At 36.6% G+C, this 27,926-nt stretch overlaps 1 protein-coding gene across 1 annotated transcript; it reads right to left on the bottom strand.

Annotated features, from left to right (window-relative positions):
* Positions 1-103: 103 nt before the first annotated feature.
* LOC139981384 (macrophage metalloelastase-like) lies at positions 104-14,697 on the bottom strand. The gene is made up of 8 exons (XM_071993750.1): positions 14,186-14,697; positions 10,864-11,171; positions 6,209-6,486; positions 5,654-5,809; positions 4,950-5,092; positions 3,872-4,010; positions 2,232-2,486; positions 104-1,269 (listed from the first exon to the last, which is right to left on the bottom strand). The coding sequence occupies exons 1-8, from the start codon at positions 14,288-14,290 to the stop codon at positions 1,043-1,045; spliced, it is 1,611 nt and encodes a 536-aa protein (XP_071849851.1). The 5' UTR covers positions 14,291-14,697; the 3' UTR covers positions 104-1,042.
* Positions 14,698-27,926: the final 13,229 nt, after the last annotated feature.

Raw genomic sequence — 27,926 nt, 5'->3', positions numbered from 1 at the left:
TTCTTCAAATAAAAATGGGTACGTACTAAAAGTGGCCTTTAAGGTTTGGAACGGAAACGGCCCACGTAATTTGTTCTTATGTAATTGATGACTTTTATGACTTTCATTAAAGGAATATTAAACGTGTTTCAATTCCAATTATGAAGTTTTTGTGACCTCTAAATATAATTCCAATTTTTAATGGATGGCAGGTAACAAAGTACCTTGTCTGATTAGAAATTATTAGAATACAAATTGCGTAACCCTTAATTTTGTTTCGCTCAGTTGCCATGCAGATTGAATATTACACAAACTAGCAACCACCCCCCCCCCCCATCAAAAGGGAGAGAAAAGGAACTTAATGATCAATTTTTAGTTGTAGTGTCAGTTATTCCTATAGCATATTATATGGGTCATGCTATATTTATTCCTTATTCCATCTATCTCGGTATTATAATACTTGTCATATTATGATCAGATATGTCAGATTGAATATATTGTTGAGGGTCAGACAAAGCATTTTGGTATTTACTGACGCATGAAATGAAATATTTGTTTGCTGGAAAAACTGCTGAAATCAGTCTTTTGCATTATTCAACTGTCTATTCAGTATACCCAGTGGTGTACTAAAGTATATGGAGAACAAAAATTTTGTTTTTTGCTAACGTCAAGTATTGATCATAGCAATATGTAAAGAGCCTTAAATATATATTCTTTCATAATTGTATAGTTTTTAATTTACAGTAGGCCAAAAGTTGATCAACCGTATAGCAACTATTTCAGGTATTACCATAGTGAGAATTGCTGAGTGGCAAAACTAAAGAAATGGATGACTCTATATGCATCAAAAAACAGTACCCAAACTAGTTGTGAATTATTATTTCACGAGAAAATGTGTACTCTTGAAGGATGACTTTTAGACATTAATTTATGAAATATGTATTATGCATAAGAACAAAAAAGGTTATAAAGCTGAACCAATTTTCTCAAATTTCTGACAGATGTTCCGCCCGACGGTGAAGGAAGAAAACACCTTACGTTGGTAGGTTTGGTATTGGTGTTACTATGAATAGACTCCAACTGAAAACAGACATAGATATACAGTTAACAAAATCCACGGATTCAGTTCCCTAATTTGTATTGAATTGCTTGAATTGACCGTGTTACACCAAGCGCAAAGTTGTGCTGCTATTTCCTTGTTGAAATCTTTGGGATATCCAGACACTTGCTGAAATGGTGAGGTGTTGTAGACATAAAAATCTGTGTCGTCTGTCAGTACGTAAAGTTGGCCTGAAAAGAATTAAAAAGGCAGAGAGATAAAAAAGTGGACAAGTTTAACGGATTTAATAAATAGTAAAGTTATATCGAAACATTTACATGACTATGTTTTGATTGATCAAACTCTATAGATTGATCAGGCCTACATGATGATGATGATGATGATGATGATGATGATGATGATGATGGTGATGATGTTGATGATGATGATGATGATGATGATGATGTTGATGATGATGATGATGATGATGTAGATGATGATGTAGGTGATGATGTTGATGATGATGATGTTGATGATGATGATGTTGATGATGATGATGATGATGATGTTGATGATGATGATGATGATGTAGATGATGATGTAGGTGATGATGTTGATGATGATGATGATGATGTTGTTGATGATGATGATGATGATGATGATGATGATGATGATGATGATGATGATGATGATGATGATGATGATGATGATGATGATGATGATGATGATGATGATGATGATGATGATGATGATGATGATGATGATGATGATGATGATGATGATGATGATGATGATGATGATGATGATGATGATGATGATGATGATGATGATGATGATGATGATGATGATGATGATGATGATGATGATGATGATGATGATGATGATGATGATGATGTAGATGATGATGTTGATGATGATGATGATGATTATTATTATTATATCATTATTTTTATTACAATTATGATTATGATTATGATGGTTATTATCATTATTTTTATTATTATTATTATTATTATTATTATAATACAAAAACTAAAATTTATTCAATAATGTATTGAAGTTTGTATTTTGCTTCTTTGAAATTATAGGCAATAAACTAGTATTTTTTAATTTCAGTTTTAAGGGTCCAGAAATGGTAACATTTATCAGTAAGAGAATAGCCCCTCAATTCACTTCTAAATAATAATAATAAGCAGGCGAATACAATACTTACTATCCTTATAGAATACTGCATTTATAGGTGGTGGTATATTCAAGCTAGCAACGCTAATACCACTTGACCGGATTTGTAGATTTTCAGGATTGAGGGTAGAATATAACCCATCTTTGAAAACAAGGACAATTTGAAATACATCGATATAGACCGCACCATCGACTGAAGACGGTAAGTCGCCGAGATCACTATTTTCCTTAGGGAAGCCTGGTCTCAATTCGAACGAATTAGAGTAATACTCCCATCGTCTGCTACCTGAGAAGTTAATATATAGGGAATAAATAAATCAAATCCGCATTGCGAGAGAGACTCATCGACTAAAGTCTATCTAGAAACCCGTATCATGTTGGTGACTTTGAGTGCAACATGAGTACAACATGAGTTCAACATTAGTACAACATGAGTACAATATGAGTACAACATGATAATAACATGAGTACAACATGAGTATATTATGAGTACAACATGAGTACAACATGATAATAACATGAGTACAACATGAGTACAACATGATAATAACATGAGTACAACATGAGTACAACATGAGTACAACATGAGTACAACATGAGTACAACATGAGTACAACATGAGTACAACATGAGTACAACATGAGTACAACACGAGTACAACACGAGTACAACACGAGTACAACACGAGTACAACACGAGTACAACACGAGTACAATATGAGTACACCATGAGTATAACATGATAATAACATGAGTACAACATGAGTACAACATGAGTACAATATGAGTACAACATGAGTACAATATGAGTACAATACGAGTACAACATGAGTACAACATGATAATAACATGAGTACAACATGAGTACAACATGAGTACAATATGAGTACAACATGAGAACAACACCAGTACAATATGAGTACAACATGAGAACAACACCAGTACAACATGAGTACAACATGAGTACAACATGAGTACCATATGAGTACAACAAGTTGTTGAAGTCCCCTTTGTTCTGTGTTAACGAATACGTGAGGACTAGTTCGAGAGTTATGACTACAATGCTCCATGCAGTGCAAATATCTAATGCGCTACATTTCTATATTAACCAAAGTTCGAGCGCAAATTTGGTAAAGGCGTGTAGGCTACACGAATACAGACAACTGTGCTGAGTACCAATACAAGTAGTACTAGGACTTACTAAAGTCTGCTAAAAAATGTACCGAACTAAACGTCGGCAGTAGTTTCTTGCCTTTTCAAAGAATCTACGAATACATGATTTGTGTTTTATGACAAAAATTCAGCCTAGTAGCGCTAATAAGAAATTACAGTCCCCTAATCAAATTTATACCTATTTATATCATTTTATATTGTGACAAGCGTGGGCACGAATATTATATATTATGTCAGGCATACTTCTGGCGTATGCGCTTACGAACGAACATTCCATTATTTCCAACTATTTCAAAAAGTGTTTAATCCCTTCTTTTGTATAAATGATTTGGCTACATAAAAGTGATGAGAGAGGATAAAAAACGGGAAGAAAAAATAATAGGGAGCAGCCTTGCAAATACCATACAATATGTTGGCACTTGGGATAAAAATGATTATATTAACAACAACAACAAAAATTGAAGAAAGAAAGGTAACAAGAAAGGAATGTGTGATTTACCAGAGAGTAAAACAACACTTCTGTCTGGTTTCACAAAAGCTGCATCGACAGTTTCTGGTCCTCTTTTCCATAATAAACTAATTTTTTTGGCATAATCTCCAGGCTTGAAATCAAGGTCGGTTTCCCACACCATATCGTCCTATATGGAAAAGAAATATGATATCAATCGGGATATCAGAAAAATTAATTGAAAGAATGAAAGAAAACCGTCAGCTTATAATGACTTTGTCGGGAAATTCATGTTAGGCCTTATAACGAGAGCAATGTAAATAATGTCATCAGTATTGATTCCAAATTTTGGCATTGCTATAAAAATTGCCAAAAGTTTTCAGAGGCACTTTCATTGTGGTTCCGAATCTCTAAACAATATCCAGATATCGAGGAGAAGTGTGGAATTAGACACTGCGTAATCAAACTGGAGATCTCAACCCAATTTAGGATCGACAATTTTTTTTGGAAGGCGCAAAAAGTTCGGGAGGATAACAAAATACAAACAAACTTTGCCGATAATATTAGTAAACAAATCATGGAAAAATCTTGAACCTAAATACATGATGTGGAAACTTACAAAATATAAAACAATTTTGCAATTAAGCACCTGCCTTTAATTACATTTAAAGCTTGTTCTTCCAATGATATAGTGAGATACCTCATCCTATTTTTTGGTTGGGGTGGGGGTTGGGGGGGGTTATTTGTGGGGTTAATACCGATCAACTATAACCAGTTACCTCGAGTGAGGAACTACGAGCATGATATACTGTGAAGAGAAGGGCTTATTCATTTATTTCTTAGACGTTGAGGTCATGTAGGTTGAATGAGGGAGCTTCCACAAGTGTAAAGCTCACCTCTTGAAGAGTGCAATTTATAGGATGGGCGTTGCAAATACATTCCATTCTAATTATGTAAATGTCTCGAAAATGTAGTCCTTCGACCAAGGACAAAAAAAAGAAAGAACAAAAAAAGTACAAAGAAAAAAGAGAGGGAGAAGGAAAATAGATAAGAAAAATAAAAGATTAAGAAAGAGACTATTTCTTGGAAGTAATTTCTGAAGTCACAAATTCCACAAGATTGAGCTTACCTTAAAAATGTAGATATATTCGCCAGTGTTAACGATGGCGTCGAAGGTTATCTTACACGATGGAGAGTCCTTATCCACGATTCCTTCATTAAGAATGATACCATTAAATGAATTTGAAGCAGGGTGATAGCCTTCGCGAACACCTACCGAAATGAAAAAAACATTTAAAGCTGAATTATTAGGTCAAATTCTTGAAGCATTTTTTTAAAAATATAAACAAGAACACAAAAAAATGAATGAGAAAAATGGAAGATGAAGAGGTGGGAAAATGGTAGTAAAAAAACCACATCGGCTCCTTAAATTAAAAAAAAACATAACTAATAAATTTATATACTTTTGCAGATAAACAAATGTAGTAATAGTTGGCGATGCCGCTACTGTTTTCTTTCAAATTTTCAACTGAACCAATAAGGCTAGGTTTAGGTTGTCATGAAATTGAGAATATGACTGTACCTTCAACCAACCCCTTCACACATTTGTTGTCATAGAGGTTCTTAAAAGCAGCCTCCCAACCCCCAAAGAAGGGGCCCTCCCAAAAAAAGAAGGGGGCACTCCCCCCCCCCAATAAAAAGGAGAAGGAGGAGAAAGAGGAACCAGAGGTCTTGCCGAGGATTTTCGTTAAAAGGTGCACAATTGAGATAGAGAGAGAGGGAGGGGGCGGTGGAGGTGGGTGGAGGGGGGGGGAGAGTGAGAGAGAAAGTCACCGTAAAGATTTTGAATTGCTGCAACATCATCTAAATGAAGTTTGTCTTCATCCAAAATTCTGTATGTCGGTAACATGATAGCATCTTGGTTTTTTGAATGACCAATACCAAAGCTATGGCCAAGCTCGTGTAGTGCAACGAAGTAAAGAGGAATTCCTGCAAGGCAAACAGATCAATAGATAAATGGATTCCCCTTTTTATGCAGTCAGTTAGTAGTATGTACTTAGTAATATCATCTTAGTTCGATCATTATATAATACAATTCTGTATAGTCATAATTTCGTATAAAGATAATAAAATAAAATAAACTAGAAAGGTTTGTTTTGTACGTCCTTGAGACAGGCGAAATATTTCCTTAGAGAAAATCCATTAATTGATAAATATTAATATATAAGTCCATGTATAGAAAAAGCCCTGATCCAATAAAAGAGAAAGAAAAAAGAAGAAAAATAACAAGTAGAATAAAAGTTGCATTTTGAGTACATAGCCGATCTATAACTTTTTTAAAACGTTTTCGTCGTCACTGTGGAAAAGTATAAATCTCGAAGAACTTACCCGTAGAGCCTGTAGAAATAAACTTTTCTGAATCATCAAAATGTATATCGCCACCTAAGCGTGCATCTGGGTAGAACGCATGCGCAAGAGTACCTCCCATCCCATCGAATGCATTATAATCGCCATGGTCACCCACGGCAAAGAGGACATCGAAGTCGCCATCGTCAGAGCTTGTTTCCAGTAAATCAATGTCGGCGACTGAGGTCCACGTTTGCACAGCTCGTTGAAAGATTGCCTTTTGCTCCAATGTGCTCATATCCGATGTAAATTGTTTGAAACTGTCGAGAGAAAAAAAAACATAGAAAGCATAGCAATTTTAATGCTCTAGATATGTTTTTGGAAGAGTATTGCATTTATCATGTTTATTTATTTGTTATTTTTGTTTGCGGGACAATTTTTTTTCAACAAACGTTTGACAAGAAATGCGACTCTTGCGTCTGCAACCCCCCCCCCCCAACACCCCCACACCGCCCCATACACGGATATTAACTAAAGTCAAAGATCTTCTTCTCTATTATACTGTAGTTTGAAACTTTAAGGAAGGCCGTAAAGGCCAAAAGGCAGAGAACCATACAACATGGTTAGGAGGGGGGGGGGGGGTTGTACTCAATCGCTCCCCAGCCTTTTGGCGAAGATCTTGTTAAATTATCTGCTTGATTTCAGATATTCAGTAGGATAACCAGAGTATAGATCGCTCATTAACATTTAAAGGAGATCATGTGTGTGTATAGTATATATTCTTTAATAAGCAAAACAATATATTGTTTTCAGGAAGTTCCTTTAAATATCTTATTGAACGCATATATAAACCGGCAATATATCATCCATATAAATATATCGTAGTAATTAATCACCCCCCCCCCCAACGCCCTCACACAAGGGCGGCGGAAGCACTTTTAATCTGGGGGGCACCGACATCAAAGGGCACTTTGCAGAAATTCGATTGGACTGATGCAGCCTTATATTTAGTACCCTTTATAACTCTTATTGTATTATCTTATTTGCGTATACACATCACTCCATCAACGCCCCCCCCCCAGGAAAATATGCATACTAGCACTGCAATATCCAATGTGCAAATTGGGAAACAATTAAGGAACAAGTTTTCTTTTGAGACAAAATGAGGTGAAACCATGCTAGTTGCCAATGTAGGAATCTTCTGAATTAGAGTTTATTTCTTGTCAATATCTTAACAATTTTTTTTTCCATTCGAAATAGCTTTGAGTTTGACCCACAGAAATTCATTAAAAATCAGGGGCGTAGCCAGGATTTGCAAAGTTGTATGCACGACTATCTGAGCGGAGCGCCACCATCGGTTGGCGCGGAGCGCACAAGAAAATTTTTGGTTTTACAAACCCCTCAGATGGCTGGAAACGGCCCTTCCCGAGTGTTCATTCTGGTTTCCTGGCCTCTTGTTAACTTGAGACACCTCAATTTTTATGTAGAAAAAGGGCACATTTTTAACCTGAGGAAAAGTGGGGGGGGGGGGGCACGTGCCCCCTGTGCCCCCCCGGTTCCGCCGCCCTTGCCCTCACACCCCCACCTATTCCAAAATTAAAGTTTCAGGTGAGAGAAAATCTTTGACCCGATCTATACGGTTGTGTTTATCTTATCATATGTGTTTATTTCATTTGCTCTTTTTCCTTCTGTTATAATAATGCGACGTACAGCAATGCTCAAATGCTTGTTTTATGAGGTTTGAGTTTTCAGTCAATGTATTATTGCCATATCTATATTTCATATCTGTCGCACAGCTAGCTGAATGTGATAAATTTGTGAATTGCTCATAAAAACAGGTACAATATAGAGCTTGCCTTGCAAACCAAACAGAATACAAACGTGGGTGGTATTATTTATCAGGGGTTTGGGTTTAAGCTATAACAATACGTGTTATTGTTCAAAATTAATTGGTTTTTATCAGATAATAGCTGTCAATGCTTTCAAGTTAGACTTTACACACCACGTACACAATGCACACCATACATATATATATATATATTTAGACCGACATTACAAGGACTAAGGACAAGGTCGACCGAGTGTGTAAGCATACGAACCAATTATGTTTTTACAAACTTCTTTATCACAGTTCATTAAATAAAGCAAAAAAAAAAAAAATTATCACGCCTTCCGTCGATGTTGAAAATGTCACAGCTCTTAAGAACAAAAAGAGTGCGTGGAAATATATGGTTGAAAAGTGTTAGTACCCAAATGCAAAAAAAAGAGAAGCCAAAATAAGATAATAAACAAAGCACAAAAAGATGCCAACTAAATTAGTGGAGTGTTAGCCTTCCAATCATTAGGTCCCCGGTTCGAGTCACTCCAAGATAAATTTATGTCGTCCAGTTACATAGTTGTTGACAATTGACAATTCATGATCATGGACGTTAAATATGAATCTAAGAGACTGACTTTGGTCAGCTTGCGGCTTTGATAAGCCAATGATGCTTCTTCGCGAGTTGCTGCTTGCAGGAGGATCTAAAATACATACAAATACATACAATCCCTGTTGCATGCTTTAACATGAAAACGTAACAAGTTTCTTCTCAACAGTTATATAAAGGCCGGTAAAGTTGGTACGGCACAATTTTCATTACGCAATAATTAGGCGCAAAATAGAAAGATACGCGCACGACCGCTGTGATAATCGTTGTGTTCACAAGTTGTGAATAAGCAGTCTAGCAATTTAAGCGGAACAGTTTCACAATGCAATTAAGGTCTTTATATGACAGCAATCATGCTATGTTATGAAGCAAGTAGCTTCTTAGCAGTGATAAAGGCTAATATATTGGTGCAGGTCAATGTCATTAGGGAATAACAAACACACAAACTCAGTGAACACAAATCATGCGCTGCTATGTTTGCTACTTTTCACATAAAATATTATATAAATATTCTCTCAACCATGCACGGATTGAGATTTTGAGTTGCAATTCCATCCATTTATTCAATACACTCCCCGCCCACCACCCTCACCCTCATCTATAGAAAATATGTCGCACCGACTGGGTTTGTGTTTATGATATAGCTGTGTGTGTCATTGTTTAAAGTGATTTGGCTCTTCATCAGAGATGCCAGATACCACGTTGTATTGTATTGTTATGTAATATAATTTATTTTAATGTGAAATAATCTATAGTGATGTGTCAATAACATTTAGGCAATGTACTAATGTAACGTACGCCCTTATGGAAAGCCATTTTAACATTTAATCGGGAATTTTAGATATCTGAAATTGTTTCTTATTTCAGATATCTGAAATTGAATTCGAGATATCTAAAATAGATTTCGAGATATCTGAAATTCTAATTCAGATATCTGAAATTGAATTCGAGATATCTGAAATTGAATTCCAGATATCTAAAATAGATTTCGAGATATCTGAAATTCTAATTCAGATATCTGAAATTCAATTCGAGATATCTGAAATTGAATTCGAGATATCCGAAATTGAATTCGAGATATCTGAAATTCTATTTCAGATATCTTAAATTTAATTCGAGATATCTGAAATTGAATTCGAGATATCTGAAATTGAATTCAAGATATCTGCAATTCTAATTCGAGATATCTGAAATTGAATTCGAGATATCTGCAATTGAATTCGAGATATCGGCGGAGTGTATAGCCTAGTGGCTAACGCCGGCGTCTCCCAGTCATGAGATCCCCGGTTCGATTCCCCGCCGACAGCAAGGTGTGTCGTCTGGCAAGGGTGTTGTTCAATAACAACTTCCCGACATGGACGTTAAATGGATGTGTGCCGAGAGATTGGCTTCGGTCAGCTTGCGAGTCTAAAAGCCTCCATGGCTTCTTTCGCGAGTTCCTGCTTGCGGGAAGATCACATATACATACATACATACATATCTGAAATGCATATGCATAAATTCCCGATTAAATGTTAAAATGGCACGTATGGAAAGCCATTTTAACATTTAATCGGGAATTTTCAGATATCTGTATTTGAATTCGAGATATCTGAAATTGAATTCGAGATATCTGAAATTTTATTTCAGATATCTGAAATTGAATTCGAGATATCCAAAATTCTATTTCAGATATCTGAAATTGAATTCGAGATATCTGAAATTGAATTCGGGATATCTCGAATTCAATTTCAGATATCTGAAATTCCCTGGTATTTCGAGATATCTGAAATTGATTTTAAGATATCTGCAATTATTTGTAGATATCTTAAATAAATTGGAGATATCTGTAATTTAATTTGAGATATCTGAAATTATTTCGAGATATCTGAAATTCCTTATTAAATGTTAAAACGGCTTTCCATACGCCCTACAAACATGTAATGCAAGAACTTGATTGATCTTAGGTGCATTTTTCATATGTAGGAAGTGCTCCTTTTTGTTACATAAACACCACAGAAATCGAGATCCATTTAGACGAAAATTGTTATATAACTTATTTGGTGTTTGTTCCCGTTTCAAATCCCATTCACATATCCCACTGCCCATTGCAGTTCAAGCCTACCCCCCCCCTCTAACCCGCCCTCCATCACATAGCTGTAACCCTCTTCCACCCCCTCTGTTTGTGTTCAAATAGGTGACAACCTATACAGAACATTATTCGAAAGTGACATGAAAAATCAAATGATTTAATTCATCACATATTGAGAATGGGTATAATTTGAAACATACTGGTAAGTTAATGGTTCGTCTTTGTTCCATTTTGAACCTTCAACGGCATATCGTTTACGCCGTTTATTCGTCCCGTTCATATCAGATCGGTCAACCTTCATATGGAATTTTTCGACACCTTCTCTGGTATCAGGAAAACCACATCTCGGCATTTGCAAAACTTTTATGAAATCTTCGTCGTATTCTGAGCCGATGTTTGGTATCTGGTGAAATTCACGCATCTGGTATAATGCCCTGTTAAAGTGATGTTCCGTTATGGGATAATCATCGTCTGGTTCATCGAGGTATCCGTACTTTGTCAGCCAATTCTGAAAGAGAATATTCGCAATAATAGATTGACAAAGATGGTTTCAAAACCTGACACCTTTTTAACAATTTAGCTTTGATAGTTTCAGGCGGAGACATGGTGCGAGAGTACCGTACCAACAGTGTCAACAAATATGAACAACTTCTGATGGTCAATGTGTACGTGTCAAACAATTCTGAGTCAATTGGTGACCACTCGAAACGGTAGCGCAAGAGGGCAGACCCGTGCACCTGAAATGTTAACCTGGGGATGAAAGTATCTTATTAGACCCAGTATGTGCTATAGCGACATAGGAAACAGAGATTTAACAATAGGCGCTGTTGAATGTTTATTGAACACCCCCACCCCACCCCCACCCCAAACGTCACGAGGTCCAAAAGAGTTGTTTCCGAAATTTTGAGTCAACAGACGAAAGCCGTTAGTCAAGTTTAGTTTGGCATGACTAATTGACAGAGTACTTACATTGGCCTTAGTAACTATGTTTTATTTCACTAAAAACTGTTTTTGCCCCTTCAGTGGTTGACAAATTAACTGCTCAGTTCAATACTCGATCTTATTAACATAGTGCATTTTTCTTTCTGATGTTAAATTTATGACCTTTACCCCATATGCATCTTAGATGAAGTGAGGGTTGAGTGGTTGTCACGTGCAAATTAATTTACGCCGGGATTTGTTACATATGTTAAAAGTGTAAAGTTTTAACCATGAACCACCGCACACTGCCGACTGGCAGCCGGGAAGGCCCTATATGTTCAGTTTTACCACTGTCGTAGTCTTGAATCACACGCACACTATACCTGACAATACACGTGTGGCTGGCCATATAGTCTGCTGTGACGTCATAGATTACATATTGCTAAATGTCGAATTATATAAAATGTGACAGATTGACGAAAACAAAAATGAAGGCTAAAAGAAGCCAAACCCTAGGCTGGCCTCTCTTGTATAAAACACTGTTCAAAAGGCATATATTTACATACTTTGCTATATTTAACTGAAAAGACTGCTTCTTTCTTTAAATAATATTTGTTGTGTTTGTTGCCATGACTACAGAATGAAAAGCAACTGGCATCAATAATGATACAGTAATATCAACGATCAACAAGTTTGGTTTTCAGTCAAGTATGAAATATTGCTTTCAATATATTTACAATAGAGTTATTGTCCTCCAAAAGAATAAAAAGAGAAGAATAGATCATAATAATAATAATAATTAGCCAGTTACTGAGTTACATATATACAAGAAATATTAAGATACCTTGTCACCAACTATCAGCAAAATATGGGACTCAGTCCAAAAGTGGGTCGCCGTTTCCCCCCCCCCCCCCTTCTTCTGTGGGTTGTTGGAATTATTTAAGAGTTTTCCGACGGAGATAGATAAAGTTATTTTGAACACTAAATCTAAATAGTCCAAGCTGTAGCTCATGTATTCTGAGAATTCATTCTGAGAGGGAGAAGAGGGGGTGGGCGGGGGGGGGGGAATCTGTAAACAATAAGAGATGACGTTTATTTGTCAGACCAGGGACCTCCCGGCTCAAATGGAGGTTGAGTTGAGAAGAACAACAACTGCGAGTTGGAAGTATAGTTAATACGTTTGTAATCCTTAATATGCAAAAGTTGCAAAGGATGGGTGGTGTCGACATTTAATATTGGTTTTTTTTAGGAAGGGGGGGGGGCATAGTTGAGATATCCGCTGGTTCACTGGTTCCCACACACTTTATACTATTCAAGGTACCCTTATTACGAGAATTAGTGCAAATACTAATTGATGGAGATTATCAGTACGTATATCAGGCACGGGTTACGGATTCATTGCAAGTCGTCAGAGAAATTCAAAGGTGTTATATATTCAAGAACATATACTGTACCTTTAAATATATCTGTGCCAAGCTAATTACGTAGTAGAATGCTCTATACATACTATGCTAATTAATACACATTCCGTTGATATTGTCAATACGAGGCTAGGAATGCAACCTTGGCGTATACTATTTAACGCTGAATGGATTGTAGGCAATGGGAGCCTATTGAGGCCCGTGATAGACGGAAGAGACTGAATTGGACCTTGAACATGCAATGTGGGAATACTCTGCTAGGTACATCCTTGCAATATAATTACAGTTAACCTGTTAGCACAGCAAATTAATAGTACCTATAGCTATCAAATCAGTTGGGTTTCTAGCACCTAAAAATCATCTTGCAGAGGAGTGTTAGCTCAGTGGTTAACGCCGATGCCTTCAATCATAAGGTCCCGAGTTCGAGTCACTCCAAGATTAATGTATATCGTTCAGTTACAGAGTTGTGGACAATTGACAATTCATAATCATGGACGTTAAATATGAATCTAAGAGACTGACTTCGGTCAGCTTGCGACTTTGATAAGTCAATGATAGCTTCTTCGCGAGTTGCTGCTTGCAGGAGGATCTAAAATACATTATACAAGAAACCCAAAAAGCTGTACCACGATGAATATATTTCAGCGACTGACTGCTTCTTATGTGATTAAAGGGATATTCCGGTGGCTGAGGTTGATTGCGTTAACAGATGCTGACAATTTCTGCCTTCTAGGTCAAAACCGCATCATAGAAGCATTTGGTATGACGAGTACATGAATTATTAAAAAACTCGTAACTTTTTTTTTTTGGGGGGGGGGGGGAGGGCTATATTCATCAAGCAATAGCACAATCTGTGATGTCAGCACGATAATTGATATTTAAATGTTTTTTTTTGTCATTTTCCTGTATAATATTTGACTTGCTATAATCCACAGAGTAAATTAAGTAAAGGTAAAATAGATAAGAAAACACCCGGTTAATTGTAAAAAAAAAATACATGCTAACTGTTAATTATTATTTCCTTTGTAATAATAACAACTAACGCAAAGTCATTTCTATTTTAAAAGGAATAAAAAAAAATATATATATAAAAAAACCTGAAGGCACGGCCAAAAATAATCATTCCATGTTAGTGAAAGTACAATATAATAATATCTGTAGGAATAGAGTTCAAACTTACCTTCGTTTCGTTGTAAAATCTTTCATTTACCACAAACTTGGATCTCGGCAGTGGAAGGGCCGACGAAATTACAAACACGGCGAATATTTGAACAAGCAATATCATATTGCTTATTTTTCTTTTTCGTTTTATCTTCGTTTAAACCAGACTTTTAATGCACATCAGTATGAGTTTCTCCTTGGTTTTCTTCTTGCGGACGGTCGTAACAGGATAAACTCAAAACAGGTACTGTATTATCTTTTTTAATTCTTTTTAGAAAATATAATTGTTAATAACCATATTTTTTGGAACGTCATGCTATAACAAGGTCAATTTATCTTTTGTTCGGTACCATTGCAAACTGGAAGCAAGCACCTTTTGTTGTTGTTGAAAGACTAACCCCTTTATTTGCATAAACCTAAGCCCCTAGAAAAAAAAAAATCCCAGCATACATGTTCCTATACGGTGTCGTACGTTATATAGTTTTTGTTAGCCCAACGTGGGTGGGTGGTATATATATATATATATATATATATATATTATTAGAGAAGACCAGAGAAATAAGATATGACTCATAATTGACATATAAGGAGTAAAGTTTTAGAAAATATATTGGAATTTTCCGTCCCCCTGGGACCTTGGTCAGCAATACTTGGCAGTCGAATGAAAAGTACAAAATGTAACACAATGAAAGTGTGACGCTAGCTAGATAAGTGTAAGTTGCATTGATGGAATTAGAACCAAATCAACCATAACTATACAGGAAGCGGATTAAAAAGAAAAGAACGGATTACATATGTTTGTAGAACTGATAGTTGTTAAGGGGTCCCAAGTCTTTGTTGAGGCCGGTGATGTGGGACTTAATACGAAAGATCCAATCGATTTCTTTACGTTTACGTTCAGTAGCGGATTTGAAGTTCGAGGCAATTAATTATTTTAATTGCCTCGAACTTCAAATCCGCTACTGAAAGAAAAGTTAAGAACTAAAGTCTGTAGATAGTGTCATCGCCAATAGAGGGCGAAGTAAAGAAATAATTAATTTCGTGTGAATCGCGACCTGTGTCGTCGTGTCAGTCCCGACTACCTTGAATTGTGATATGTATGGATCGCCGAAACGGACATTATTCCATTAACCCTCAGTAACTAAATATGCAGCACAAGTCTTTCCGAAGCATCAAATGACATTTTCGTTGCTATGTCATTCTGTGCGGTGACTGATTCGGTGCAACATTATGATAAGAATTTTGCATTTTTTTGTCTGTTACTGTACTAATGTCATAGAACGATCGCCAAAAGACCTTGTTCGACATCAAACTGAGTGACCCACCCACACATAACGGCATGTTTCTCTTCATGCTTAACATGCGGTATTCATTTAATGTCACAGGACGAAGTTGCTGACGTTTCATTCTGCAGTAAGCTTCTGCCACTGCACCAGTTATCATTGCACGGCATCAGTGGCAGTATTTTACCCATTTTATCTTGAGGAATTGAACACGAATTATTGAAATTAAACTTGCTTAATAACGGGTTCACTCAGGAAACTGATAGGTATACATTTATTTTATCGTTCTGAGATCCAAGGGGGTATGAAGCCTCCAAAAAGTGTGGGGCGGGGGCACAAAATCAGAGGGGCACTTTCTCATTCCACAACCACCACTCGTATATGCTATAAACCGATTCATACCGGCCATATCACTTAAATATATATGATGTGTTAGTATGCTATCAATACTATTTATTGAGATTGTTTATTGTTAACCGTGCTGCAAAAAAAGATATGGGATACCATTTTAAAAATAGCATGTACAGACTAAAAATAAATAATTAAAATAAAATATTAAAATTAACAAAGGCTTAAGATATCCAAAAGACAGTTCTTCATGAAAGGGGCATATTTTATTTGCCAGTAGGGCACATTGCTATTTTGGAAAAATTCCCCCCTCCCCCGGCTCCTAACCCCTGCTGAGATGACCTGATCAAAAGTCGATGGAATCACATACTTGAAGAATAAAACGAACTCCAAAAGCAAAACCAGGAACACGTCATTAACGTTAACCTTTGTAAGAACATTTCTGCGAAGTTTTCCCGTATACCATCCCGGACCTGGAATTTGTCAACCAAACTTCAGCTTCAGTTGAATGCCATGTTTAACCTCAAAATGCAGAGAGAAGCCTGTAATTTAAAGTTAGATTTAAAGATGGTACGATTGATGTTGATAATATAAATATTAACATTGCATGTTTACCTATCAAATGTAAACCCTCTGCTTTAGTTTAATTTTGTATATATAACATATCCTCTTTTTCTAATGAAATTCACAAGACACCACACGTTGCCGAAAAAATATATTTTCATATCTAAATAGCCTTCACATTGCACAAGTATTTTAACATTAAACAAAGTAAAATACTGATATTACTGTATTTATAATCGAAGTCGAAGTTTTCTATAGCATTAATCTCTTTCACGGCGTCTGGCCACACTTACTTCAAATTCAAGGACAGCAGGGCATTGACGAATTATGATATTATGATGAAAATAATAATAATTATAATAATAATAATAAAGGATAATGAGACAGCCCCCCCCCCCCGAGGAAGCCCACCCCACAATAAAAGAGGACACACACAAAAGGGGTGATTTAAAAGTATTTTTCTGATGAAGACCCTTATTAGATATTTTAAAACAAAAGATTTGTTTGAATAATACAATAGCGGTTGATGATTTGATTGATCGGATAAATTGGAGAAAGCACAATATCAAACTCAGTGTTTTGTTTATTTGACAAAAAATCTATATTTTTTATAACAAATAATTTATTAAATATATTTCTTTTGTAAACGAAATTGACCCTTTAAGCCCTTATCGTTAGTTTGTTGTTCAGTATAAGATAAAGGAAAGAAATTAATTGGACATCTTATTGAATTAATATGGAACCGCTATTGTTATAAACGAAGCCTTTTACTTAATCGGTTATTAAAGGATTAAAATATTGAGTCAAATGGGATGGGTTAAAGACAGGTGAAGCATGTCTAACTACAATAGAAAAACGATATCAGAAGCATTGTTTCGTTTTCTATTCAAATCAGGGCATAAAATATCACCTGCATTTGTCCCCTTCTCGACTTCATGCCATCTGATCTTTCCATTTCAGAGAGGATAGTTTGCCGACCTACCTCCCCACTTACACCCTCTCATATATTGTGTACACACTATATAATTAAACTAATAACCACCACAGCCAAATTTATTGTTGGTGGCGGTAGAAGCAATTACAACATCAGACATACATACACAACCAGTTTCATTCAGTTGCTAAGCAAAGTATGTCGCAACTATATAGAGGACGGTATTACCAGTTTTTACACAGAGCCGTATACGGCTCTGATTTCACATTGTTACAGTATTACTCCATGGAAATACTGACTCACATAACTTTAACAACATCTATACGTCTTCGTACAAAGGATGGATATTCTAAATGCTTCCTACAGGTATCCTTACTGACATGCCGCTATATGTATGTATGTGTTTTAGATCCTCCTGCAAGCAGGAACTCGCGAAGAAGCCTCATTTGCTTATCAAAGCCGCAAGCTGACAGAAGTCAGTCTCTTAGATTCATATTTAACGTCCATGATTATGAATTGTCAATTGTCAACAACTCTGTAACTGGACGACATACATTAATCTTGGAGTGACTCGAACTGGGGACCTTATGATTGTAAGGCACCGGCGTTAACCACTGGGCTAACACTCCTAAGTTGGACATGTATGAACATGTTGAATTTTCATGTATTCATTCATCAGCAGCCCTTTCAAGGTTGATTGTGGAGGTGGGGGGGGGGATTGGGGATGCCCTGGGGTAGGCAGGACGTAATGGATGTTTAGAAGGAGGGGGGCGGGGAGGAGTTTACTAATCCACCGATCAACCTCACTATTCCTCCGTGTTCTCTTCTCAAATGATATTGACCATAAAACACAAGGATGGCTGGTAGTTTGAAGGCAAAGGGGGATGCATTACCTCAATAATACGACCCCTAGAAATCAAATGCAGCTGTCCCGTCCCATCCGTGCTTCAAGCTCAAGCCAAGTTTCTTTCCTCTATTCCAATTATTACTTCTGGTATTATCACTGTAAAGGAATACGCAGTGTAGTTAGGTAAGTCCAAATTTTTAACCTTTGAACTGAACTATCGCTTCCCCCACACACAGCCCTTCCTCCCCCACACAACCCTTCCTCCCCCACACTCCCACGCCCCCTTCCTCCCCACCCTTTCTACTGAACTGTTTGTATCCTAATATTTGCCGTGGGCATACAACTCTAGAGAAACAATGAATGAAATACAACAGTAAGATCAATAGCTCAACTGCAGGTTTGACTCTGACTTTATAACCTTAAAAACTCGGTATAAACAAAATATTCCTTGTGCCGCAGATAAATTGTTCTACAATTATTGCAAAACGTTGAATCAACTCTGGTAATCCTCCTCCTGACCAAACGTCCTTGTTTAATATATTACAAGGACAGTGACGGACAAATTGTGCTTGCACGATCAAGATGTAATTGATAATAAACTGGGATGTAACAAAACAAGCAAAGAAACAAAAGGAGGAGATTCTAGGGGCTACCTGGGATTTGTACAAGATATTTGGCATTCACTAAATAAAAGTAAATAATATATGAAATTTGATGATTAAACAAGATAGAAAGAGAGAACAATCAATATTGTGCTCATAGCATCGCAAAAACGTTAGACAATCAACATTCTTCGTAAAAAAAAAAATTAAAACCAAAACAATATTGTTGAGAAATTTAATCCTTTAAAGCCTTACGGTCCCCTGTGTGACCCCGCCTAGGGCGATGAAACAAAAACAAAAAAATGAAATATTGTTTTTGAATTCAAATGAAATATTTCTCAGCCATTGTCTACATTAGAGGTAATTAATTTGATATTGTCAATATGGAAAGTTCAAACGTATGTCAAGAGTGTGTATGATACAGACTATACGCCACCGAGACGCATTTATTCCTTTATCGGATCGAAGCAGTGCATTAAATATACCCTACATTTGACCCCTCTTAAACATTTTGGGGTAATCCACGATTGTGATTTATTCTTTTCAGACAGGAAAACATATTAACCTAGCTTGCCCCGTTAAAATACCACCCCCCCCGCCTCCCGCCTCCCGTCACCCCACCCTTCCTTTTCAGCGGTTCACACACTGTATCGTTACAGAATCTTTTCGTATTTCAAATGATATATATGTACCAACCTAATCTAATACAAAATCTACCACTGAGACGAATTTATTCCTTTATCGGATCGAAGCAGAGCATTAAAGGCATTGAAGACTCGCCCCAAACCGCGTGCCGCCCTCTGTAAAAAGTTAACTTTCGTTGCTTGCACGTGAAGTTTTCTTCTTGTCGCTACAAAATGCAGACAGTAATGAAACGTGATACCTTGTTACCTTTTATCTAGACCTGAGATGTCCACGTTGCTATGTACACTGTGTTGTGGGTATTGACCGCAGCTGTTTGTATTGACTGTACACTCTAGTGTCTAATTACCGACGGTAGCAAGCTGTGTGTGTGTAGTTTCTGGGATCGATGGTTGTGTCTAACACTTCTTTTACACCTCATTTGAAACTAGGTCAGATTAACGGCATCAGACGTTTCTTTGTGCGCTAGTCTTCACTCCCTTTAAATATACCCTGTATTTGACCCCTCTTAAACACTTTGGGGTAAGCCACGATTGTTATTAATTCTTTTCAGACAGCAAAACTTATTAACCTAGCTTGCCCCGTTACAATACCCTTCCCCCGCCTCCAGTAACCCACTCGTCCCTTCCTGCGGGTCACACACATATAGAATCTGGGTCGTATTCAAGTTCAAATGATAAATGTACCATCCTATACCCAGGGAGTTGTTATGGAAACATAACAACTTCCTGCTATAACATTGCATCACTGAATGCATGCTCGGGTTAAGACTATATTTTTTAAGACCATATTTATTCTTTCACAAACATGTAAATACTGCTCAGGGTAGACTTAATACAGATTCAATTTCGCCATGTTTCGTATGTCCGTGTGCATCTGAATCAACAAGTGTATATATATGGTTTAAATTCATAATTGATATGTGTATCTTCTTGAGAACGTAATATATTTTGGTAAAGGTCAAAGGTCATCTTTTTTAAAAACTCCAAAAGTGAAGCTATCAAGATCTTCACACTTAGTATGTTCATGCATCTTCGTGAGTTCCAGAGCTCAGGTGGTTTTCTGTCAGCAAAGCCATTGTTTGGAAACTTTGTAAACTCGAGAGCTATACCAAATTAAATCATGAATGAATTCGATGAGAAAGGTACACAAGATCCACCATAACTGCAAGAATTTTCAGGATCTCTTAATGAAAACAGTGGTCAAAACTTGAAAATTTTGTTCAATGTTCTCATATAGACAACGTGACAAAGAGAAGATATTACTGTAGAGTCTCTGGTTAAAAATAATTTGATGAAATCGTTAGAATACCTCGAAATCATAAAGCCTAACATGATCCTCTTATGGTAGCTTCTCAGATGTTGACATCAATACGCCGAATCGTTCACCTCAAGAAACATGCCGAAATGCAAATTGAGAGCAATATCTTTCTCGATATGTTAACAAAACGTGATCTGGATGTTTTGGTGGCTTAAGTCAGAGTAAACACAGATGGTAGTATATATGTGGTGCGAAAATTAGATCAACTGAGGAATTTTTAGACCACTTTAGGCCTTCCAAAAATAAAGTATGAAAATAGTTTTCTGGTTATACAGAAAGAGGCCAAGAAATCTTCATGGTCAGGGTACGGATATCTGAAGGTGCCATGAATGGCTAACGTATCAACTATATCCAATGATGACTTGTTTTATTTAGTGAGAACTTCTACCAGAACTTAAAGACTACATTACTTTGACGATTTGGAGTGTAATGAGTCAATGGGAAATTATATGGAGTATGCTACCTTGTTGTTCAAAACCTACTTAATCGGCGTTGGTTTGAAAATTAGCAATCATCAGGATAGATTATTGGCGGGAAAAAAAATCAAGTTATGGTGTGGTGCATATAGGACATGTTATTCGAGAACTTCTACCATCCTGTCGGTCGAAAAGGTCTACCTGTTCACTAGCCGTCTTTGAAAGATGATACGACATCTGTGTTTCAGGGATTTGCTTTTAAGGTAATATCGAAAGGGAAAAAAACCCTATATATTAACCCATGGAGCGCCATTTATGAAACATCACGAGTAATGGTTAAATAGCATGTATAGTGACTATCAAATTGAAAAGGAATATGGCTGTGATATTTTTTCTGTAACCCCATGCGTGAGCAGTTTATTGTTCGGTTGGGCGAAGTCAGTGTGCCAATTAAGGTCATCAATATTTATGGCTTAAAGCCAAAAAAATGAATTATAGGATAAACAACTACCGCTTTGTTACATTGCGTTATTTTGTTTTTACTGTAGATTTCAAAAATGTATATTACATATCTCTCCTAACTGATAGTCGCTCGCTCCTTATGACGTGGAGGATTGTGAGTGGATAACCGAAATTAATGAATCTCGCAAGATCGATTAGGACTTTAGCATACCAAAAAGGTTTTTGTTTTAATTTTCGCCCCTCCCTAGCTTACAGGAATCGCGAACTAAATCGTACATATATTCAGCCACTGCGACGATGAGGTGCATGGTGAGGGTGGGGTGTCACGGGGTGGCGGTTTGATGCCGGTGGGTGTTGGGTAGTGCGGGAGGATTGATCATAAGAGGGTGTGTTACATCAAGGACGTGACGTCATAAACTAAAAAACAAAAAGACTAATAAAATAAAATGAAATATTCACACTCCACTTCATAAAGTTGAAGTTATGGGACCAGTACTACTGTGTACCTGCTATAAGTGTATTGCTTAGGCTTATAGGCTAAGTATTTTTTATTTGAAGAGGTACCTGCCAGAGACGAGACGAAAGAAGGCCAGGGGGTTCTAGCGACCCCGGGTCCGAAGTAAATAAGGGTGCCCGAGAAAAAGAAAAAGAAATTAATAATAATAATAATAATAATAACAACAACAACAACAATAATAACAATAAAAACAATAGTTACAACAATAACAATAATAATAACAACAATAATAACAACAACAATAATAACAACAATAACAATAATAATAACAATAATAATAACAATAATAATAACAAAAACAATAATAACAATAATAACAACAATAACAATAATAACAATATTAACAACAATAACAATAATAACAATAAAAACAATAATTACAACAATAACAATAATAACAATAATAACAACAATAACAATAATAACAATAAAAACAATAATTACAACAATAACAATAATAATAACAACAATAATAACAACAACAATAACAATAATAACAACAATAACAATAATAACAACAATAACAATAATAACAACAATAACAATAATAACAACAATAACAATAATAACAACAATAACAATAATAACAATAATAACAACAATACTAATAATCACAATAATAACAATAACAACAATAATAACATTAATAACAATACTAATAAAATATTAAGGAAAGATGCCGAGTGCTCTGTAAAATAATTTTTCCAGACGGCCTGTAAAAATTCACACGATGAGCTGATACTAAGTATACCTTGCCCGGTTGGAGACCACCTGCTCGCTATTGAACTTAACAGTGATTCGACCTTTAAGGTTACTTTAACACAAGTTGACGTTCACCTGACGTAACCGATGTGAAAAGCCGGGCAGCTAAATGTTATCGCCAAAAACCAGTCTGCGATCTGTTTATCGATACGTATCATCCTAATTATATAGAGATAACGTCAGCCCAGTGATTAATAAACAAAGCAAGCTGAGTGAAAAACAAAATTGCCTAAAATTCAATCTGCTATATTTTGTTAATATGAAGAAGAAAAAGCACTCATAGGGTATATGCAATTAAAAATTAAAACTTGATCTGGAGAATCAGTTGGAATTTTTTAAAAGGTTATGTTGGCTAATTGGTTGAACCAACGCACTTTAAGCACAATTTTTTAGCGGTAACGTTTTCGTTTTTCTTTATATTTTCTTGCGGCTGATCGGCTTTTTTAAATAAAGGTTAACAATTTTCTCCTTACATTACAATACTTTAATTTTTTAGATAATTAGTGTGGTTTTTATTATATACATATTGATTCTAACAATACGATAGGCCTACGCGATATCTGGATTTTCAAGGAATCCCAATTTTCGGGAAACAACTAATATTTTGAAAAACAAGTAGGACCGCATTGAACCAGTGACGTGCACATGATTTCAGGGTTGGTAGGGTGGTGGTTGTGGGGAGGGGGGGGGGACTTAGATAATGGCATGTACCTTTATATAAAGAACAGAGGCAGATGCACTAAGGATGTTTATACAGGAAGGGTTGTGGTCTTAGGTTCGTCGGTAGGGGTATTTGGAGTTGCTCCTACGAAGAATATCCCTATCTTACAACATTAATGAATCGCACATATTAGGAGCAGCGAAACGTTTCGTAATCACATATAATTGAAATGTCCTACATTGATATTTCATTGAATAAATGGAATATTGCACAACTGGACATGGAATTGGACTTTGACTATTTAGCTATTTGAATCGGAACTTTTGACCAATTGGAGTTCAAATTGGATAGAATGATTAGTTGGTACTTGGACTACTGGAATTGGACTATTTGGGCTGAATTCGAAACAAGGACTGATTTCGAATTGGACTCCGGCCACATGCGGACTTGGAATTTAGGCTGCTTGCTCTCATTTCAGAGTTGGACTGTTAGAATTGTAATACTGGACATTGACATTGGACTTGGGCTGTCACTTGGGTCTGACTTCGAATTCGCCTGGCCGCGAGGATTGACTCGTATTAGAATCGGGCCGCAATTAGACCTCGAACTGTGCTAAGCTACTCTGTAGCCTACTCTTAATTTGACTGTTGGAATTGGACGACTGGACATGGAAGTTGACTTGGACTATAGTTGAATAACAAGTTTGGACTATTGGAGTTAACCTTGAAGGGAATTCAAAATTGGACTATAACGTTGGATTATCGCATTGCACTTTTGGAAAAAGGAATTTTGAAATATATTTGAAATCGAATTATTCGAATTGCTCTTTGAATCAAATTGAACTTGGACGTTTCGACTCGGTTTAGTCTCGGACGGAATTCGACTAAACAGTCGGCGTGAGCTTCTCGGGCCTTCGGTAATCAGGTATTCGATTCTGGCTGCTTTGGCCGCGGAACTCGTATCGGACTTGGACTCGGAGTTTGATGTCGACCTTGCACTTATATCTACTGGAGTTCACTAACAGCCATGACGAAAACAATTACACTGAAAAGAGGGAACTATACTGGCGTGGTGCAATGCACACAATGTGTACGTTGAACTGGAAACAGACTGTAGGACTACAAACCGACAACAAGCCTTCGACAACAAGCACTTTTGCAAAAATTCCCACAGAATGATCCTTTGTATATTATTCTTTGCGGTTACTACTTAATTAATACACTGTCAAACAACCATTGTTCAATAACTGCATCAACAATAGCTAATTCCGAGCAGCGTATAAGTTTTTTTTACCAAAAAAAAAAAACGCAATATATATTGTATGATCCTAGATCTTTTGTACGGATTAAAGCTGTTTATATTGCTGGGATGCAATTTTGCATCCACCCACTTGAGACATTTTTTTTCTTACTGCTGCACCGGGACCAGTTTGCGCCTTTGCTACGCCCCCGTGGACCCGCAAATCTGCCCAATCTTTCTAACTAAGAGATATATGCGACTAAATAATTTCATTGAACATAATTATCGAGTAATTAACCCTTTCATCCAATACTGAGAAATTTGTGTCCCTTTTCCGTTTCATTTAGTGTGGGTTCTATTTGATATGGAAACCTTTTATGTACCTTGTTCCTATGGCAATATCGGCGTACCAAAGAAACAACTTATTACCTTGAACTTATGACCGTGTGTGTGTTTTTTTTATCTCTATAAGAATAAATTATGACATCATGACTCAAATAAAAGCAAAAATCAACAGAAATTGCAATTTTAGTAGAAAGCTGTCCAAAATGTGAAACAGTGGAAATTATCATTTCTATAATTTATAAGAGCAGGAACACAAAATAGAAGGAAAAAAATAATACTATGATCAATCATATATAGGGATTCCTCTTGCGTTCATTCAGTCTGAAATATCCCTTTCTGACTGGCTATCCAACATAGGCGATACAATATCATTATAGAAATAAAATAATAACTGCATACAATAACAATAAAAGGAACTCATGCAAAAGGGAGAGAGGGAAAAAAGGGTAAACATCATCAAAAATATACCAAAAACGTATTGGGATGTATTATTATCTATTTCTAAACAAAAAGGAAGTTTCTCTGATCACTTTACTTTATTTGTTTGTTTGTACTGCTAATTTCTTTTTGAGTATCATCTTTGTTACCTCTATGTCTTTGTATGGTAATTATATTCGAATATTCCCTAATACCTCATTGTGAAGATAAAAAGGGGAACAAGACGTGTAAACAGTGTATGCGGATGCCACAAATAGCCTTCACGTGAAGACCTATATCTGTGTATGATATCGAACAGTCCGGAGTTATTCCCTCAAGGGCTTACTTAGCCAAAAAGTTTTAAAATGGGGGGTTGGGGGGGGGGGGTCCGTGGGAAGCAGAAAGGTAAACGGCGAGGAAAAAAAGCCCCTTCAACTTTGAGTGACGTAACAATCTGCTTTTACAGTGAGACACACTAGCTGCTTGTCTTAACGGAAACTTACAATTCAACGTAATAAAATACCAAATGTCTAGAAATATCCTTTAACCTTGTTCTCTTTAATATTCATGTTTATTTAGTTCCCTGTACTTCATGCAGTCGTTTTCCTTGCAGTTAGGGCTACAACCATGCGTATTGGGCCTACATGTTCTCTTCAGGTATACACATTACACAGTATATCACATACCTAACCAGTCTCGCACATTCACCATTTTCCAAGTTGGAGGGGTGTAAGCCACTTTGGGACCATCCAGCTTCTTTTTAAACCGACTACAGTGCAGAAAATGCAGCACATTTGTTTATTATTATACAACTGCATAATGTAATATACTGGGAGACCGTGGTAGTTGTGTGTGTGTGGGTGGGGGGGGGCGGAGAGGGGGGTCCTCGACAGCTGCAGCATTGTTAGAGAAAACACAAGACTGTTAGAAGAATGATTTACCTCCACGGAGTGTACTTCAGAGTCCTACAGTAGTTAAAGGGGACAAAGTCAAGAAAGTGATTTTAGTTACTTCTTGACCTCTCGAAGCGAGTTTAAAGCACACAAAATGCACAGTACAGAGAGGATTTTTTTTCGAAAGGTAAAGCGTTTAGTAGGGGTACAGGTGGGGGGGGGGGGGGAAGGTGATCCAGGGGGAAATCCCCTGAAGCTGCAGCGTTTTTGGTGTATTTTCTGTTCTCCTGTAGCGAGGTTGAGATTCGATCAAGCGTTTTGGTTTTCGAGCCCTGGCTCTATGTTGGATTATCTTTTTAAAGGAAAAAAGGTATTTTATGTAAAACTCAGTTCCCAGCTCGGCCTTGCTTTGTTGATTCGTCTGCAAACTGCTGTGTCACTATATATGACTCATGGTAAACCAAACGGAAACAAAACAACAAGCACAAAGAAAAAGGGAAGAAGGAAAAAAATGTGCAAGCCAAAACAGGAACGCAGAGAAACGATATGGCAGTTTCACGTTCATGTTCAACTTTATGATACCCCAAAAGGGCAATTGCATGCTCGCATTAAAACATAAATATATAAGAAAGTATAAAAAAAAATATATACAAATCGACAAGGAGGATAAGACAAGTTAAGAGACAAAGAAGTTAAAGAAGATAAGTAAAATACCAGAAACATATCATGATTAACTAGAACTGTATTTGCCGGCAAATATACGCAGTATTGTATTGCGCGTGGAGTGCTTGCAGTATTAGGAAGAACTTTTCGGTTGTTGATGGGGTTATATTTGTGGGCGGACAACACACCAGGAAGTTAAGTCATTTAGGTACCTACAAAGAAAGGGCGCTTGTGAGCGAAGTGACGGGTTCAGAATAAGTTGACTATACGCAACTAGGCTCTGAAACTGCAAAAGTACAGAGACTGTACGAAACTTTAAATATAAACGTCCAGTCATGTAGGTATCGTTCTTTTACCAGAACTACAGCGCATTATACTATAAATAGATTGTTATTCAACAACGGTTTGTAGCAGCTTAAGGTATTTTCATCCGGCAACTATATACGAGGGATTATTGCAAAAGTAAGATCAACCCATAGGGTGTAGTTTGTTATCGACAAGAACGGTGTTAAGCTTAGCCTCAAGATAATGTTGAAATGATGAGTTCACCGTAAGGTGATTATCCGTAAAATACGACTAGCTTGTCTAATAATGGAATCAAAATGTTTTCTCATATCTGTACCGTCCATTTTCCCACCTCAACATTCAATGTAGCACAGCCACACACTGCAAATCACGGAATTATAGAAAAAAAAAGTAAGGATGCGGCTATGGATATTTACCTTTGTTAAATTTACGGAGACAATGAAATCCAGGGTTTCTCCTTATTAGCAAATAATCGATGTGGTCTTGTTAAGCAAGCTGATAATACAAGTATACTACACCAAGATACTTTAAGTTTGAGA

This window comes from Apostichopus japonicus, chromosome 15 (assembly GCF_037975245.1).
Source record: "Apostichopus japonicus isolate 1M-3 chromosome 15, ASM3797524v1, whole genome shotgun sequence".
Lineage (NCBI taxonomy): Eukaryota > Metazoa > Echinodermata > Holothuroidea > Aspidochirotida > Stichopodidae > Apostichopus > Apostichopus japonicus.
The sequence above is the reverse complement of the archived record's forward strand: the minus strand, read 5'-3'. Positions and strand labels throughout refer to the sequence as shown.